The sequence below is a fragment of the Plasmodium gonderi genome, assembly GCF_002157705.1.
Source record: "Plasmodium gonderi DNA, contig: Chr08, whole genome shotgun sequence".
Classification (NCBI taxonomy): domain Eukaryota; phylum Apicomplexa; class Aconoidasida; order Haemosporida; family Plasmodiidae; genus Plasmodium; species Plasmodium gonderi.
Genome location: NW_021628933.1, coordinates 1599436 through 1612492, shown reverse-complemented (window position 1 = coordinate 1612492; position 13057 = coordinate 1599436). Strand labels below are relative to the sequence as shown.

Sequence of the window (13057 nt, the reverse complement as noted above, 5' to 3'; positions counted from 1 at the left end):
CAGTGAAAAATGAACTATGTTTTTTTTTATTTTTTTTTTTTTTTATATTCCATTTCAAAGTGGAAAGTGATAAAATCGAAATTGCTAAATTTGATGAACAAGGATCTGAGCAATATATCATTAAGCACTTTATGCAGTTAACCCCAGACTTGATAAAAAAAAAAAAAAAAAAAAAAAAAAATACACACTCCCCTCGTTTATACTTTTAATTTTCACAATTGCTTCTTCATTTTATTAAGCAATTAGTGTTTCTCATTAAAAAGACATAGACATGCACCACACGAACGAACACAAATTCCGTTAGAGCTTGATGGAACGTGGAACAAGGATATTATATTTTTTTAAAATTTCAAGTGACCTATTTCTGAGTTCTCAGGGGTGAGGAAAACTGATGAATAGCTAGCCATTAAATTTCCCACCTTACCACATGACATCTTTATATATATATATATATATACATATTCTCTCCTATCTATTTTGACAAATTATGTTATATTTAGACCACTAGAAGATACCCCAGCTCAAGTAGTTAAAAGAATATGAAAATATTCATCCACAATGTAAACACATACACAGGGAGCTGCCTGTGTGAAACATTGAATCAGGTAAAAAATGAAAGCATAGAAATTTACGGGACGGTGGTAGAGGAAAGTAAAACAAAGAATAAACTCAAATACAAGTATGAAAATGTACAAAGAATTGTGTCTAAAACACCGAAAGATAATATTGTTAAACATATACTAAGATGCGATTTAGTCATCTTCGATTTGCACAACACAGATATTGAGGAAATTGAATATGTGATAAGAAAAATAAAATATGAGAAGTTGAAGAGAGATATTACATTTGTTCTTATCTCTTCAGTCATGACATGGAATAAGACAAAACGGAAATTCGTGAAACAGAAGGAGGTTATTCATAATGGTACAATATCTGCATTGTCTAACGGTTTCATAGATACAGATAAAGGTACAAAAGAAAATGGAGGAGAGATAAATACAACACAACAATCTTCTAATTTTAACATGAATAAGAATCATAATGTTTCTGATCCAGATAGAAGTAAAATAAAAGAACATTTTGTCAATAAGGAGAAGATCCAAACGGAAGGATCATCTATGAATGTTCGAGACGAACAGAGGAAGGAAGAAAAAAAAATGAAATATATTCAAATGCCAGAAATTTTTACAGAAAAAGATTATATGAAAAGAATCCCCTCTACTCAATATGAAGAATACAAAAGTGTCGAAACATTAGTATTATCTCTGAATTCAAAAAAAAAATTAAATGCATATGTAGTTGCGTCGGGAATTCTTTATGGGAATGGTGAAAATGTCTTCTTCCCAATTTTCAGAAATGCATGGTTAAGCTTAGATAATCATATAATTGACAAAGGAAATAACTTCATTCCAATTATACATGTTAGAGGTTTATGTCAATTTGTGAAAGAAATCTATATAAAACAACCTCTCAACAAGTATATCATAGCTGTAGATAGGGAACACATAACACAAAAGACACTTATTAAAACTGTTAGCACATTCATGTCAGGAAATTCAACTCTTTTGAGTGTTTCAGCACATGATTCTATATATTTTAATCACGCAGAGGTATTATGTGTCAATTTACGTTTTTCTTGCTCGGAGTTGGGTGGCAGCAAAGCAGAGGAAGATGAAGCAGAAGTAGATGAAGCAGAAGTAGATGGAGAAGAGGAAGACAGAGCAGAGGAAGACGAAGCAGAAGTAGACGAAGCAGATGAGGACGAAGCAGATGAGGACGAAGCAGATGAGGAAGAAGCAGATGAGGACGAAGCAGATGAGGACGAAGCAGATGAGGACAAAGCAGAGGAAGATGAAGCAGAGGAAGATGAAGCAGAGGAAGACGGAGTAGAGGAGGACGATGATGCATCAAACAAATCGGACACGTCTGATAGAGAGAAAGTGCGAAGCAACAGGGCCAACAACAAAAAAAAATCTACAAGGAAAAGCACCAAAGGGGAGAGAAAAGGAAAAAAGGAGTTTTTCAAATTCCATTGCTGTGATGGGTTCACGAAAAATATTTCCATTTTGGCCAAAGAATTCTGCAAATACAGAAATTTGAAACAGCTGAAGATTCTAATATTAGGACAACCAGGGGTGGGAAAAACATTCATAGCAAAAAAAATATGTGAATACTACAATTTGAATATGTGCTCCATCAGTTCTCTAATAGAGGAATGCAAAAGGAACAATTACGATTTTCCGCAGTATTACAAGCAATATTTAAAAGACTTAAGCGATGAAAAGCAAAAAAACAAAAACAAGGACAAAAACAAGGACATAAACAAGGACAAAAACAAGGACATAAACAAGGACAAAAACAAGGACATAAACAAGGACAAAAACAAGAATAAAAAAAACACAAATGAGATCAACAATAAGTTGGCTCTTCCAGACCTTGCATCCATTTTTTATGAAAAATTAAAAAGCAACGAATGCAAATTTAGAGGGTTCGTGCTGGATTTCTTCCCCAGAAATTATGATGAAGCGGAATTTTTCTTCGATCAGTGTGGAACCAACCAGGGAGTGTTTCTAGATGATGGAAAAGTTAATGCAAAACGGTTAGAGGACGATCCCTCAAGTGGTGCTGACGCGAACCAGATGGGAAAGCAGCTTCATATGGATACCTCAGAAGAGGAAGGAGAAGAAGACAATGGCGAGGGAGAAGAAGACAATGACGAGGGTGAGGAAGATGATGACAAGGGAGAGGAAGACGATGAGAAGATAGAGGAAGACGATGAGAAGAGAGAGGAAGATGACGACGAAGAAGAAGAAAAAAATAAGCAACCCGAAACGTCTAGTGATAGCCCCGACTCCGATATCACCAAAAGAGGAAGGAAAAAAACGAAGAAGGAAAGAAATGCAACTGGATCAACAAAAATTGGGGGTAAACAGGAAAAAAGAGAGAAAGGGAATAATAATTTAATTTTTTTTCCCGAATTTGTCATTGTTTTAAAATCGTCAGTAGAGCTATGCAGAAGCAGGATGATGAACCTACCAGATGAAGAAGTCATCAAGGGACACAACGACGAAAGTGGTTTCGAAAGGAGAAACAAAAAATACATGAAAGAAAATTGCAGAAATGATTGTCTCGAATTTGACCAGAAAAAATCGATAGAAGATTATTTTTTAGAAAGAAATGTAGAAGTATTCAGTGTTCATATACATGAGAACTCTGTCCTAGAGGACATTTTGACAAATATTTATATTTACATTGAAAAAAATATAAAATTTTATAACTTCCTTCCATCCTTTGAAGAAAAAATAAAAGAGAAATTGCACATGCAACAGAAGGAACTTACAAATGAAAAAGAAAAAATTAAAAATACAGAAAACAAGCTCATTGCAGAAGAAATCAGCGAAAATGATGAATTAATAAGAGCCCAAAAAAAAAGACAAGAACTTCTACTCAAACATCAGCAGCAATATTTTCAAAACCAATCTATCCCTTTGAGATTCTACTTAATTAAAAATATCCTCCCTATCTTAACGGATGCACTAATACACATATGTCGTACAAAGCCAAAAAATCCTTGTTTACACATAGCACAATATTTGTTAGAAAACGCACACAAGTATAATGTTGACGAGGTTGGTTTGGATATGCTCGTCTCAGACAAAAACCAAATGGAGACACAGCACGAGGACAGCGGAAGTATGACAGCACCATGGCAGGGGCAGAGCAGGGAGTAGGATTGCACATATGTAAACCCTGTTACTTTGAGGAAAGAGAATCTAAAAAAGGTTATTAAATCCTTTCCACGAAGTGCAACAATATAATAATATTATTTCCCTTCAAGTTTTCGTGCGAATGGAAAAGAACATTTTTATGTCACCACTTTTCTTTTCTTTTCCTTTCTTTTCCTTTCTTTTCCTTTCTTTTCTTTCCCTTTCTTTTCTTTTGTTTTACTTTATTTTACTTTATTTTATTTTTTGTTGTTGTTGCAATTGTAGGAGGTTAATATCATTACTAACTATTCCTTGGTGCTACTTTTATTTTGTTTTTTTTGGATTATTCATTCCATATTATTATTTTTTTTAACCTCCCCCATATTATCAGAATGCTGCAAAAACACACACTTTCGCATGGAAAAATATGTCCATTTGGTAATCTCTTTCCCCTTGTTGAACTAATATAAACGTACAGAATTAAAAAAAAAAAAAAAATGATTAAATATATAACAAAAAATTAAAAAAAAAAAAAAAAAAAAAAAAAAAAGAAGATCAATTAGATCATATATATTACCCTTCCCCTGAGGACTTTAAACTTATATTAGATTTAATAGTTAAAACGTACACTTGAAAACAAATAAACAGCATATGTAATATAGAAGCCAAGAGATTTACTGTGTTTTTTGTAAAATGGAAAATTAAAAAAAAGAAATTAGAAAATATTTGCACACACCTATTTGCAAAAAAGTCATATACAAATACACTATATAATGAAAAAAAGCATCCAATGAGAAAAAAAAAATTATTATCGATATAAAATGTGTTCATTTTTTTAGAAAAATTTCCCTCACATTTATTCTTAGAATATAGTAATTGCATTTTTTGCAATTTGTCTTCCATATTACTTTCATTAGTATTTAAATTTTTTGTTCCTTTATTGTTTTTCTCTTGCTTTTCATTAATATTTCCATAAGTATTTTTGGCTAGTATATTTTTACTGCTTTTAAACATAGCAAATACTTCATTTTGAAAAATACCATTCCTTTTCCAACCATTGGATCTCCACAATTTGCTGTTGCATAATCTGTTCATGAACATTTTAACAAACCGTTTCGAATATCATTTTATAGGAAACAACATGTGCTTAACTCATGGGGAGGGGGTTGTCCTTTCTCGATTATTCAACAAACAGTACAGTTACAAAAATAATAAAGTCATGTATGGGTGTTCAAAACATGGGCTAACGATCGCAGCAGTGCAAACAATTCCTTCGGGTTGTCAGAAGGGGAAACTATCCTCAGATCAACCAAGGGACACAATCTCCACGCCCCTTTGAATTGGCTGAACTCGTAATCACTATATGATACTCTTTTGTTCGTTTTTTCTCTTTTCTGTTTTTCTTTTCTGCTTTTCCTTTCTGCTTTACTTTTCTGCTTTTCCTTTCTGCTTTACTTTTCTGCTTTACTTTTCTGCTTTTCCTTTCTGCTTTACTTTTCTGCTTTTCCTTTCTGCTTTACTTTTCTGCTTTACTTTTCTGCTTTACTTTTCTGCTTTTCCTTTCTGCTTTACTTTTCTGCTTTTCCTTTCTGCTTTACTTTTCTGCTTTTCCTTTCTGCTTTACTTTTCTGCTTTTCCTTTCTGCTTTACTTTTTTTTTTAGAATTATTCCTACTTCTACGAAAAATACACACTAACAAATGGTTTGCATACGGGTCTTCCCTAGAAACTCTATCCACGGAGGATATGAGGTTGTGGCTATTCTAAGCTGTTTTTAACGTTATTCAAAACAATTCAAGTTATATATTTCAATATGTAAACTGAATGAGTGTTTTAAATATACACATAATTATGTGGTGGATATTAGGGTTAGGAGAGAAAAAAAAAAAAAATAAATAAACGTACGGTCTCTAAAAGTTTATGCTGAATGGTATACACCTCCAATGCACGTGAAACAATATTTCCCAAAAAAAGAAAGGTAATTCCAAAATATGTGTAAAAAAGCATGTAGAACAAAATAGGATAAACCAAACGCAATGATTTATGTGTATGTAGTGTTATCAATTTAAACGCAATTTCAAGAGAGAAAAATAAAATAAAACTGCACAAGTCAGAAAAGTAGAATAAAAATAATCTTAAATTACATGCACATTCATAAAAATTTTGGTAAAAAAAAAAAAAAAAAAAAAAAAAAAGCTATTTCACGATTAATTTATTTTTTAGGGAAGGGGAGAAAAAAAAAAAAAAAAAAATATAGGGTTTATTAAAACACATATATAAATTCGATACATCCTTGATGATGGTTCTTACTATTGTTTTTTTTTTTTTTTTTTCTTTTTTTTGTGCTGGCGTCCGTTTTAAAATATAATCAATTCGATATGAACCATCAGAATCAATTATTACACACATACACATATACATATATATATATATATATATATATATATATATATATATAACACAAATTAGTACTAAATGACTACTTTATTTTCTACATGTCAGTACCAATGCTTCTGCTGCACGTACTTTTTCGAATCGCGAAACATTTTCCATAAAATTAAATTAGTTATTGCAAATGGCCATATCCACCACCACACGTAGGATGAAAATTTCGCCCACCATCTAGCTAAAGCCATATGCCAAAATGGGTACATAATTTTTTGCTGAAAGGGAGAAACCGTTTGCTGAATGTATCCACCATATGCAGTATGTCTATTTCTCCACATCATTTCCGCTTCTGGAGGGACTGGGTATGAACCCAATGGTTTCTGTTCAAATTTAGGAGTTTCCTTCTTTACTACATTATCTCGAAGTGCACTTCTTTGAAAGCATATATAGTTTTTTTTAATGTTTATTAGATTGTTTTCTCTGCCAAACAATTTCCTACTGTCAAGTAATGCTTTCATCGCCATTTTCTCCTGCGTCTGTGGGTTCACACTTCTAGATAAGGCAAAACGAATATAAAAGTATCTCTCACACTGGTACGTTCGTACGTGTGTGCGAAGCGTGTGTATGAAGCGTATACGTGGGTATGAAGCTTGCACGTGGGTACGAAGCTTGCACGTGGGTATGCAAGTTGAACGTGGGTAGGCAAATTGAATGTGCATATGCGTTCTTATTTGTTCTTCAGGTTTGAAACATATCGTGTGAAATTGACATTCTTCTCCCGCACACTTTCATCCGAGTATTTATATGTACACGTATGTGCATGTATGCATAACATGCACATACTCACGTAGGAATTGGGATTTTTCTAAGAAGGTGACTTTCCTTCTTTTTCAGTAACACGCGTGCTTACATTCGTTTAGCAAGCTGAATATATAAAAAAAAAAAATTGCATACATGTCAGGTTTAATGCTTAAAAAAAAGTAAGCAAAATAAAGTAAAACGAAACAAAATAAAGAAATAGATAAGGTGAACGCACTCGTCTGCTAATTCTCTTGGCTGAGTCAAAATGGAACGCGCAAAGGGGGAAAAAAAGAGTAAAATAAAATGAATAAAAATAATTGCACGCCCAATAGTGTTTCCCCGTGGTCACAACTCTAATGTAGCTGTCGCCTGAACTTGCGGGATTTATTATTGCAGGTTTTATTCGAAAGAAAGTGTAGCATAATTATAAATTCGCTCGTGCTACACCCTGCATCAATTATATATAAACTAACAAATCATTTGGTAAAAATACAGGCGTGCACGCACATAAATTCCCTTCACAAAGAAACGAAACAATTTTAAGAACAAGCTTCTACGATCTCCTTTTCGGTTTTTTTTTTTTTTTTTTTTTTTGTTTTCGGTTTCGATTTTTTTTCCCCAAAGGTATATATAATTGGAGCTGTTTTCACCTGTGCATGTATATATAAGGTTGTCCCTTTTCACGTGTATATACAAATAAATATCTTTCACATTCCACAAGTCGAAATAAAGGCAAAAATGTTTATATATATATATATATATATATATATGTAAAATATATATTTCCCGCACACACACCTTACTACGCAATTTGGGCTTTCCTCCTTTTTATATATTACAATACTGTACTTCACAATTATGAAAGGGGAATGTTTTCAAAATATGATATCTTTTTTTTTTTTTTTTTTTTTTTTTTTAAATAAACTAATATGTGCGGTACATATCATACGTATGCACCATTTCATTAACATAATTAGAATGCTTAAAATTGTTTGCATGTGAAAAAAATGTGTTGAAGCTGGGAAAAGTCTTGTATAACAACTTCTCTGAGGCAAATGTGGTGATGTAAAACAGCAAAACCAATTGGAAAAAAACAAAACCAACTTTTCCTTATATATCTCCTACAAGGTTAAGGAAAAATGGGGGGCTAAAGATAAGGCATGAGAAAAAAAAAAAAAAAAAATGCCTTAAAAAAGTGCTTTAAAAAAAGTGTCGTATAATATTGCCAAAAAAGAGGGTACAGCGAAATACACATAAAAAATATTCCTCAAAATAAATTAAAACACATTTGAATGAAAAATAATGTGCTGTGTGATGTAATAATAAACATGCGGTGTATAGTACATATGGGGCAGAGATCCCTTTTACGTGTTTAAAAATTGCATCTTTATCATTCAGTCGGGCACAAAAATATATCATGATCGCACCACGGTATGAAAAAAATAAAAAAATTAAAAATATATGCATATATATACATATTCAAATGAATACACATTTTTTTTTTTTTTTTTTTTTGCGTTTTATATTCTTTATTAAAATGTTCCCTTTCTAATAAGTATATACCACCTACACACACCTCACGCCTTTCCATTTTGGGGGCGTTTGCTTCTGTATTCCTCCTTGTCCAATAATATATAGGGAGAGGCACATGCCATAGTCGAATGCGACACCCTATGTGTAGATACACTTTAATTCGAATTAGACATTATGGGATAACCACAGTAGATCTAATCTAGCCATGTCCAGACATGGGTGTAGAACAAATATGTAAATGTGGTGATGGTGGTATGTGGTGTGTGAGGGGGGGGGGGGGGGGGGAAAAAATTATCCCCCCCCCAAAAATGAGAAAAAAACAGGGAGAGAAGATTATCCCGCCCCCCAAAATGGGAAAAACACCTTTGCTCTTTTTTTTTTATGCATATATACATATGTACATATATGCATATATATGTATGCACAATACGCGCACTCTGCAAAAAATGGTACACCTCTCTTCCTCCCCCTGTCCTAGGGACCCGAAGTGTGATGTGAATCAAAACTAAGGAGTGTTTATGAAAACCATGATTGGTTTTCAGTTTCTTCATATCACGAGTTGGCTATTTTTTTCTTCCTTTTATTGTACTGATCGTCCGTTCTATCAATTATTTTGTTAAAACTCCAAACCTAAAATTCATAGGGGAAGGAAAATGGCAGGACAGAATTAGGAGAACGAGAAAAAAAAATATACAAGAACTGTGATATGCAATAACATACACACAGAGAAGGGGGTGCCATCATACCTGATGCGCCAAAAAAAAAAAAAAAAAAAAAAAAAAAAAAAATTACCACTGAGGGGTTGGTGTAGGAGCGAAAGGAATCCTTAATTTGAGAAATCCCTTTCTCAATTTCTTTTACATCATTCTGAAAATTTTCAGGATATTCCTGATCATCATCATAAGAATCGACACAAATATTATCCAAATAAAATGTGTGATACGGTAGTAAATAAGCCAATATTTCTTTTGCATCATAATACTTCTCATTATTAAAAAATATATGAGAGAATTGTTTATCTTTATTTATACTACTTGAATATATTTGTTTTCTATCTTCGTTGTAATAATTCAAAACACGTTTCCTTTCCGTGGCTAGTTTTTTCTCAAAATTAACAAGTTTGAAAAAGGGTGTTTTCTCCAAAATATCTCTATCATTTATATATTTATTCTTCTTGTCCATATTATTAATACTGAATTCTTTTTTTAAAAAATCCATCGTTTTCTCATAATAATATTCGACCCCTTTCTCATCGTCTTCTTCAATATCATGTGTCACGGTACTTCCTTTAGAATTATGTGCCTCTTCATTTTCTGCCCATCTAACTGTCTTTCGAATTATACTGTCTTTTCCCTTTTTATGTCTTTTCCATTTTTTTTCTACTTCTCCTTCTTCTTCTTCTTCATCTAGGATGATTCGGTTGGTACCTCTTACACTCTCCTTATCCTCTGTTCCATATTGCTTCTCTCGATTTCCACGCTGCTCTTTCTTTTTACTATGTAAAATCTCTCCATTATATGCATCTATTTTGTTTGCAGTATTCACAGAACAGCTGTGATCAATTTTAGATCCTGATGATGATGATATTGATGATGTTCCATTTTCGAGAAAAGCTTTTCCAAAAAATTCAGAATCATTATTGACATGATTCATGGTATCATTGATTTGGGTAAACTTTTTCATATTATCCCTATGATGTCTACCACTTATTTTATTATTTTTTTTCATATCAGGGGAAAAATTCGGCAATACATCTTGCTCATAATTGTAATTATTAAGAACTCCCTTCTTGCGTTTCATTTTTTCTTTACTTTTACTAGATGTAATTTTATTAATTTCTCCACTATTACTATCAGTATTACCTACAGGTGGTGTGTACAAATTCATGTACGATTGATTATTTATGATATTTTGCCCTTTTTTCCTATCAGTCACATTTTGTTGTATTATATTATTCATTCCATTTATTTGGTGTCCAAAAGAATGAACTACATTACTTTCGTAGTTATTATTCATTGTTTCCTGACCATTCATTCCATCTATATTATTTCTATTCGTGAAAACATAATCAACGCTGTTATTCATTAATCCTGTTATTGGTATCATCATATTACCTGTTGTTGTATTATCATTTCCCTCCTTGGCATGCCCATATTGCAAACCTGATGTTTTTATATTATCTACACCTTGTGTTTCTGAATTATTATATTTGTTGTACGATTCCCTGTAAGATTCGTTGCACAATTCGTCCGTATATTTTTGTTTTGAATTCATGTATCCCCCACTTGTTATATTATCATGTGCTATTTGCACATTGGTGTTCTTCACATGTACATCCGATTTGGATTGATAATTTTCATGAATCGATGTGGAATTAATAAAATAATTCTGATTGGTCATATCTTTATCTGCATTCTGAATACATGCTAAATTACTAGCCACGCTATGGTTAGTAGCATTTCTGTACTGGCTCGCGTGGTTTCTGCTACTATTATACGTGTCACGGACGCTACACTTGTCATGCTCTCCATAAGTATCTTTTACATGTGTGTTGTAAAAACTGCAGTTATGTAATCCTCCCTCCTCTTTCCTTTTCTGCATGTATGCAAATAACTCACCATCGTCGTAAGACATACATCTACTCAGGTTCCCACTTACGTATTCGTAATTCTCCTTTTGTTCGTATCCGTTGCAGCTGTTCAATTGGTTGTCCAATTGGTTGTTCAATCGACTGTCCAATTGGTTGTCCAATTTGCTATTCAATTGGCTATTCAATTGGTTGTTCAATCGACTGTCCAATTGGTTGTTCAATCGACTGTCCAATTGGTTGTTCAATCGACTGTCCAATTGGTTGTTCAATCGACTGTCCAATTGGTTGTTCAATCGACTGTCCAATTGGTTGTCCAATTTGCTATTCAATTGGCTGTCCAACTGCACAGTACTCATGTTGTCGCAGCTCAAATTGAGATGACTCATAATTGGTTGATTCACGCTGGGGTGATTCACATTAGAGACACTGATGCTAGTGTCACCCACGCTCGTCCCACTCATGTTGATTAAACTTAGACCAGGTATGAGATTCCCCAATTTTGCTGGGGGAATATGCATCTCTGTTTCAGTGGGAACGGTGATTAAGGCATTCGCAGCGCTTTCAAAATGAGTAGGAATAACTGAATTGTACATATGATGGTTCCTCATATTGACCTGTTGGACATTGTCGAAGGTGGGAGAAATGTCAACACCTCCTTCTTCCTTGGGGTTGATAACATGATTGTAATTTATCTTAACATCATTTGTTACTGGGTGTGGTGAAGAAGTGTTATTATCTTGTTGGAGTTCACAATTTGGAGTACTTACCGATTCATTGTTTTTTTTCTTTTCATTTGTAAAAATATTCAAGAAATTCATTTTGTTCGTTTCAGGGGTTACTGTTCTCTATGTTTATGTAGGTGTGCCCACTTCACGTTGCTTTTATCTGTCTCTACCTGTCTCTATTTGCCTTTATCTGTCTATACCTGTCTCTACCTGTCTCTACCTGTCTCTACCTGTCTCTACCTGTCTCTACCTGTCTCTACCTGTCTCTACCTGTCTCTACCTGTCTCTACCTGTCTCTACCTGTCTCTATTTGCCTTTATCTGTCTCTACTTGCCTCTATCTACCTCCGTCTCGTTTTTTCTTTTCCTATCAAATATGTGGTAAACTTCCAATTTCAAGTTGTGCTTGGCATAAATTCCACTTCACCCCACCCCCACACTAACACGCATTTGGAGTTTTCTACTGAAGCGTATTTTTTCTCAATTTTGTATTATACCGATAAGTGATATATATACATATATATATTATTACATATCCGGTTGTGCTACTCTACTATACATATTATGTTTTGTATTATCTCACTCATTATTATTTTATGTTCATTATTTTTTTTTTTGGCATTACATCCGTTTTTCATTTTTCATCTGATCCATGAGAAAATGTTACCAGAATTCTGTCAAATTGGCCTTGTGTACAATCGGATGGGGATCTGTCGAGAATGCATATTTACCCTTTTTTCCTTTATTTTTTTTTTTTTTTTTGAATTTTAAAAAATCATCATCATTTTGTTCTTCTAATAAGAATCAATATACATTCGTACAGATGAATCATCAAATTGGATAAGCGGAATGTAGGGAGGGAAGATGACGGAGGGGAAAAGAAAAAAAAAAAAAAAAAAAAAAAAAAAAAAAAAAAAACACAAAAAAAAATTGATTTGTAAAAACGGCAGAACAGAAAATCTGCTTAATATTTGTACATATACGTATTTTTTCAGATAAGAATGAAAAACTGATAAAATGTTTTTAATTGGAAGTAACAGCATTCGTATATTCTTCTTTATTTTTAACATTGGAAAAAAAGGAAAAAAAAAAAAAGAAGAAAAAAAAAAAGAGCTTCTCACTTACGTTGGTAAAAAAAAAAAAAAAAGTGCGACAAAAAGGGCTTACCTCTTATTATTCTCCCCTACCATCTTTGCCTTTATTTTCTTTTAATTTACTTATTTTACGTTTCTTTAATTTATTTATTTTATTTTGCCATGCTTTGTTATGTTTTTCTTCGATTTGCTCTGTTTTGTTTCCTTTTTTATTTTTACGC

The 13057-nt window shown here is 32.9% G+C and overlaps 4 protein-coding genes across 4 annotated transcripts; 1 reads left to right on the top strand and 3 right to left on the bottom strand.

Moving 5' to 3' along the window:
* Positions 1-539: 539 nt before the first annotated feature.
* On the top strand, positions 540-3731 carry PGO_083260 (hypothetical protein, conserved; the record flags this gene model as incomplete). Its single annotated transcript, XM_028687548.1, has 1 exon — positions 540-3731. The coding sequence occupies one exon, from the start codon at positions 540-542 to the stop codon at positions 3729-3731; it is 3192 nt and encodes a 1063-aa protein (XP_028543349.1).
* Positions 3732-4280: 549 nt separating this feature from the next.
* On the bottom strand, positions 4281-4808 carry PGO_083250 (hypothetical protein, conserved; the record flags this gene model as incomplete). Its single annotated transcript, XM_028687547.1, has 1 exon — positions 4281-4808. One exon carries the CDS (start codon positions 4806-4808, stop codon positions 4281-4283), a length of 528 nt encoding a protein of 175 aa, XP_028543348.1.
* A 1396-nt stretch (positions 4809-6204) lies between these two features.
* Positions 6205-6618, bottom strand: PGO_083240 (hypothetical protein, conserved; the record flags this gene model as incomplete). The annotated part of the gene is made up of 1 exon (XM_028687546.1): positions 6205-6618. One exon carries the CDS (start codon positions 6616-6618, stop codon positions 6205-6207), a length of 414 nt encoding a protein of 137 aa, XP_028543347.1.
* A 2362-nt stretch (positions 6619-8980) lies between these two features.
* PGO_083230 (hypothetical protein, conserved) lies at positions 8981-11836 on the bottom strand (the record flags this gene model as incomplete). The annotated part of the gene is made up of 2 exons (XM_028687545.1): positions 8981-9058; positions 9221-11836. 2 exons carry the CDS (start codon positions 11834-11836, stop codon positions 8981-8983), a joined length of 2694 nt encoding a protein of 897 aa, XP_028543346.1.
* Between the last annotated feature and the right edge of the window lie 1221 nt (positions 11837-13057).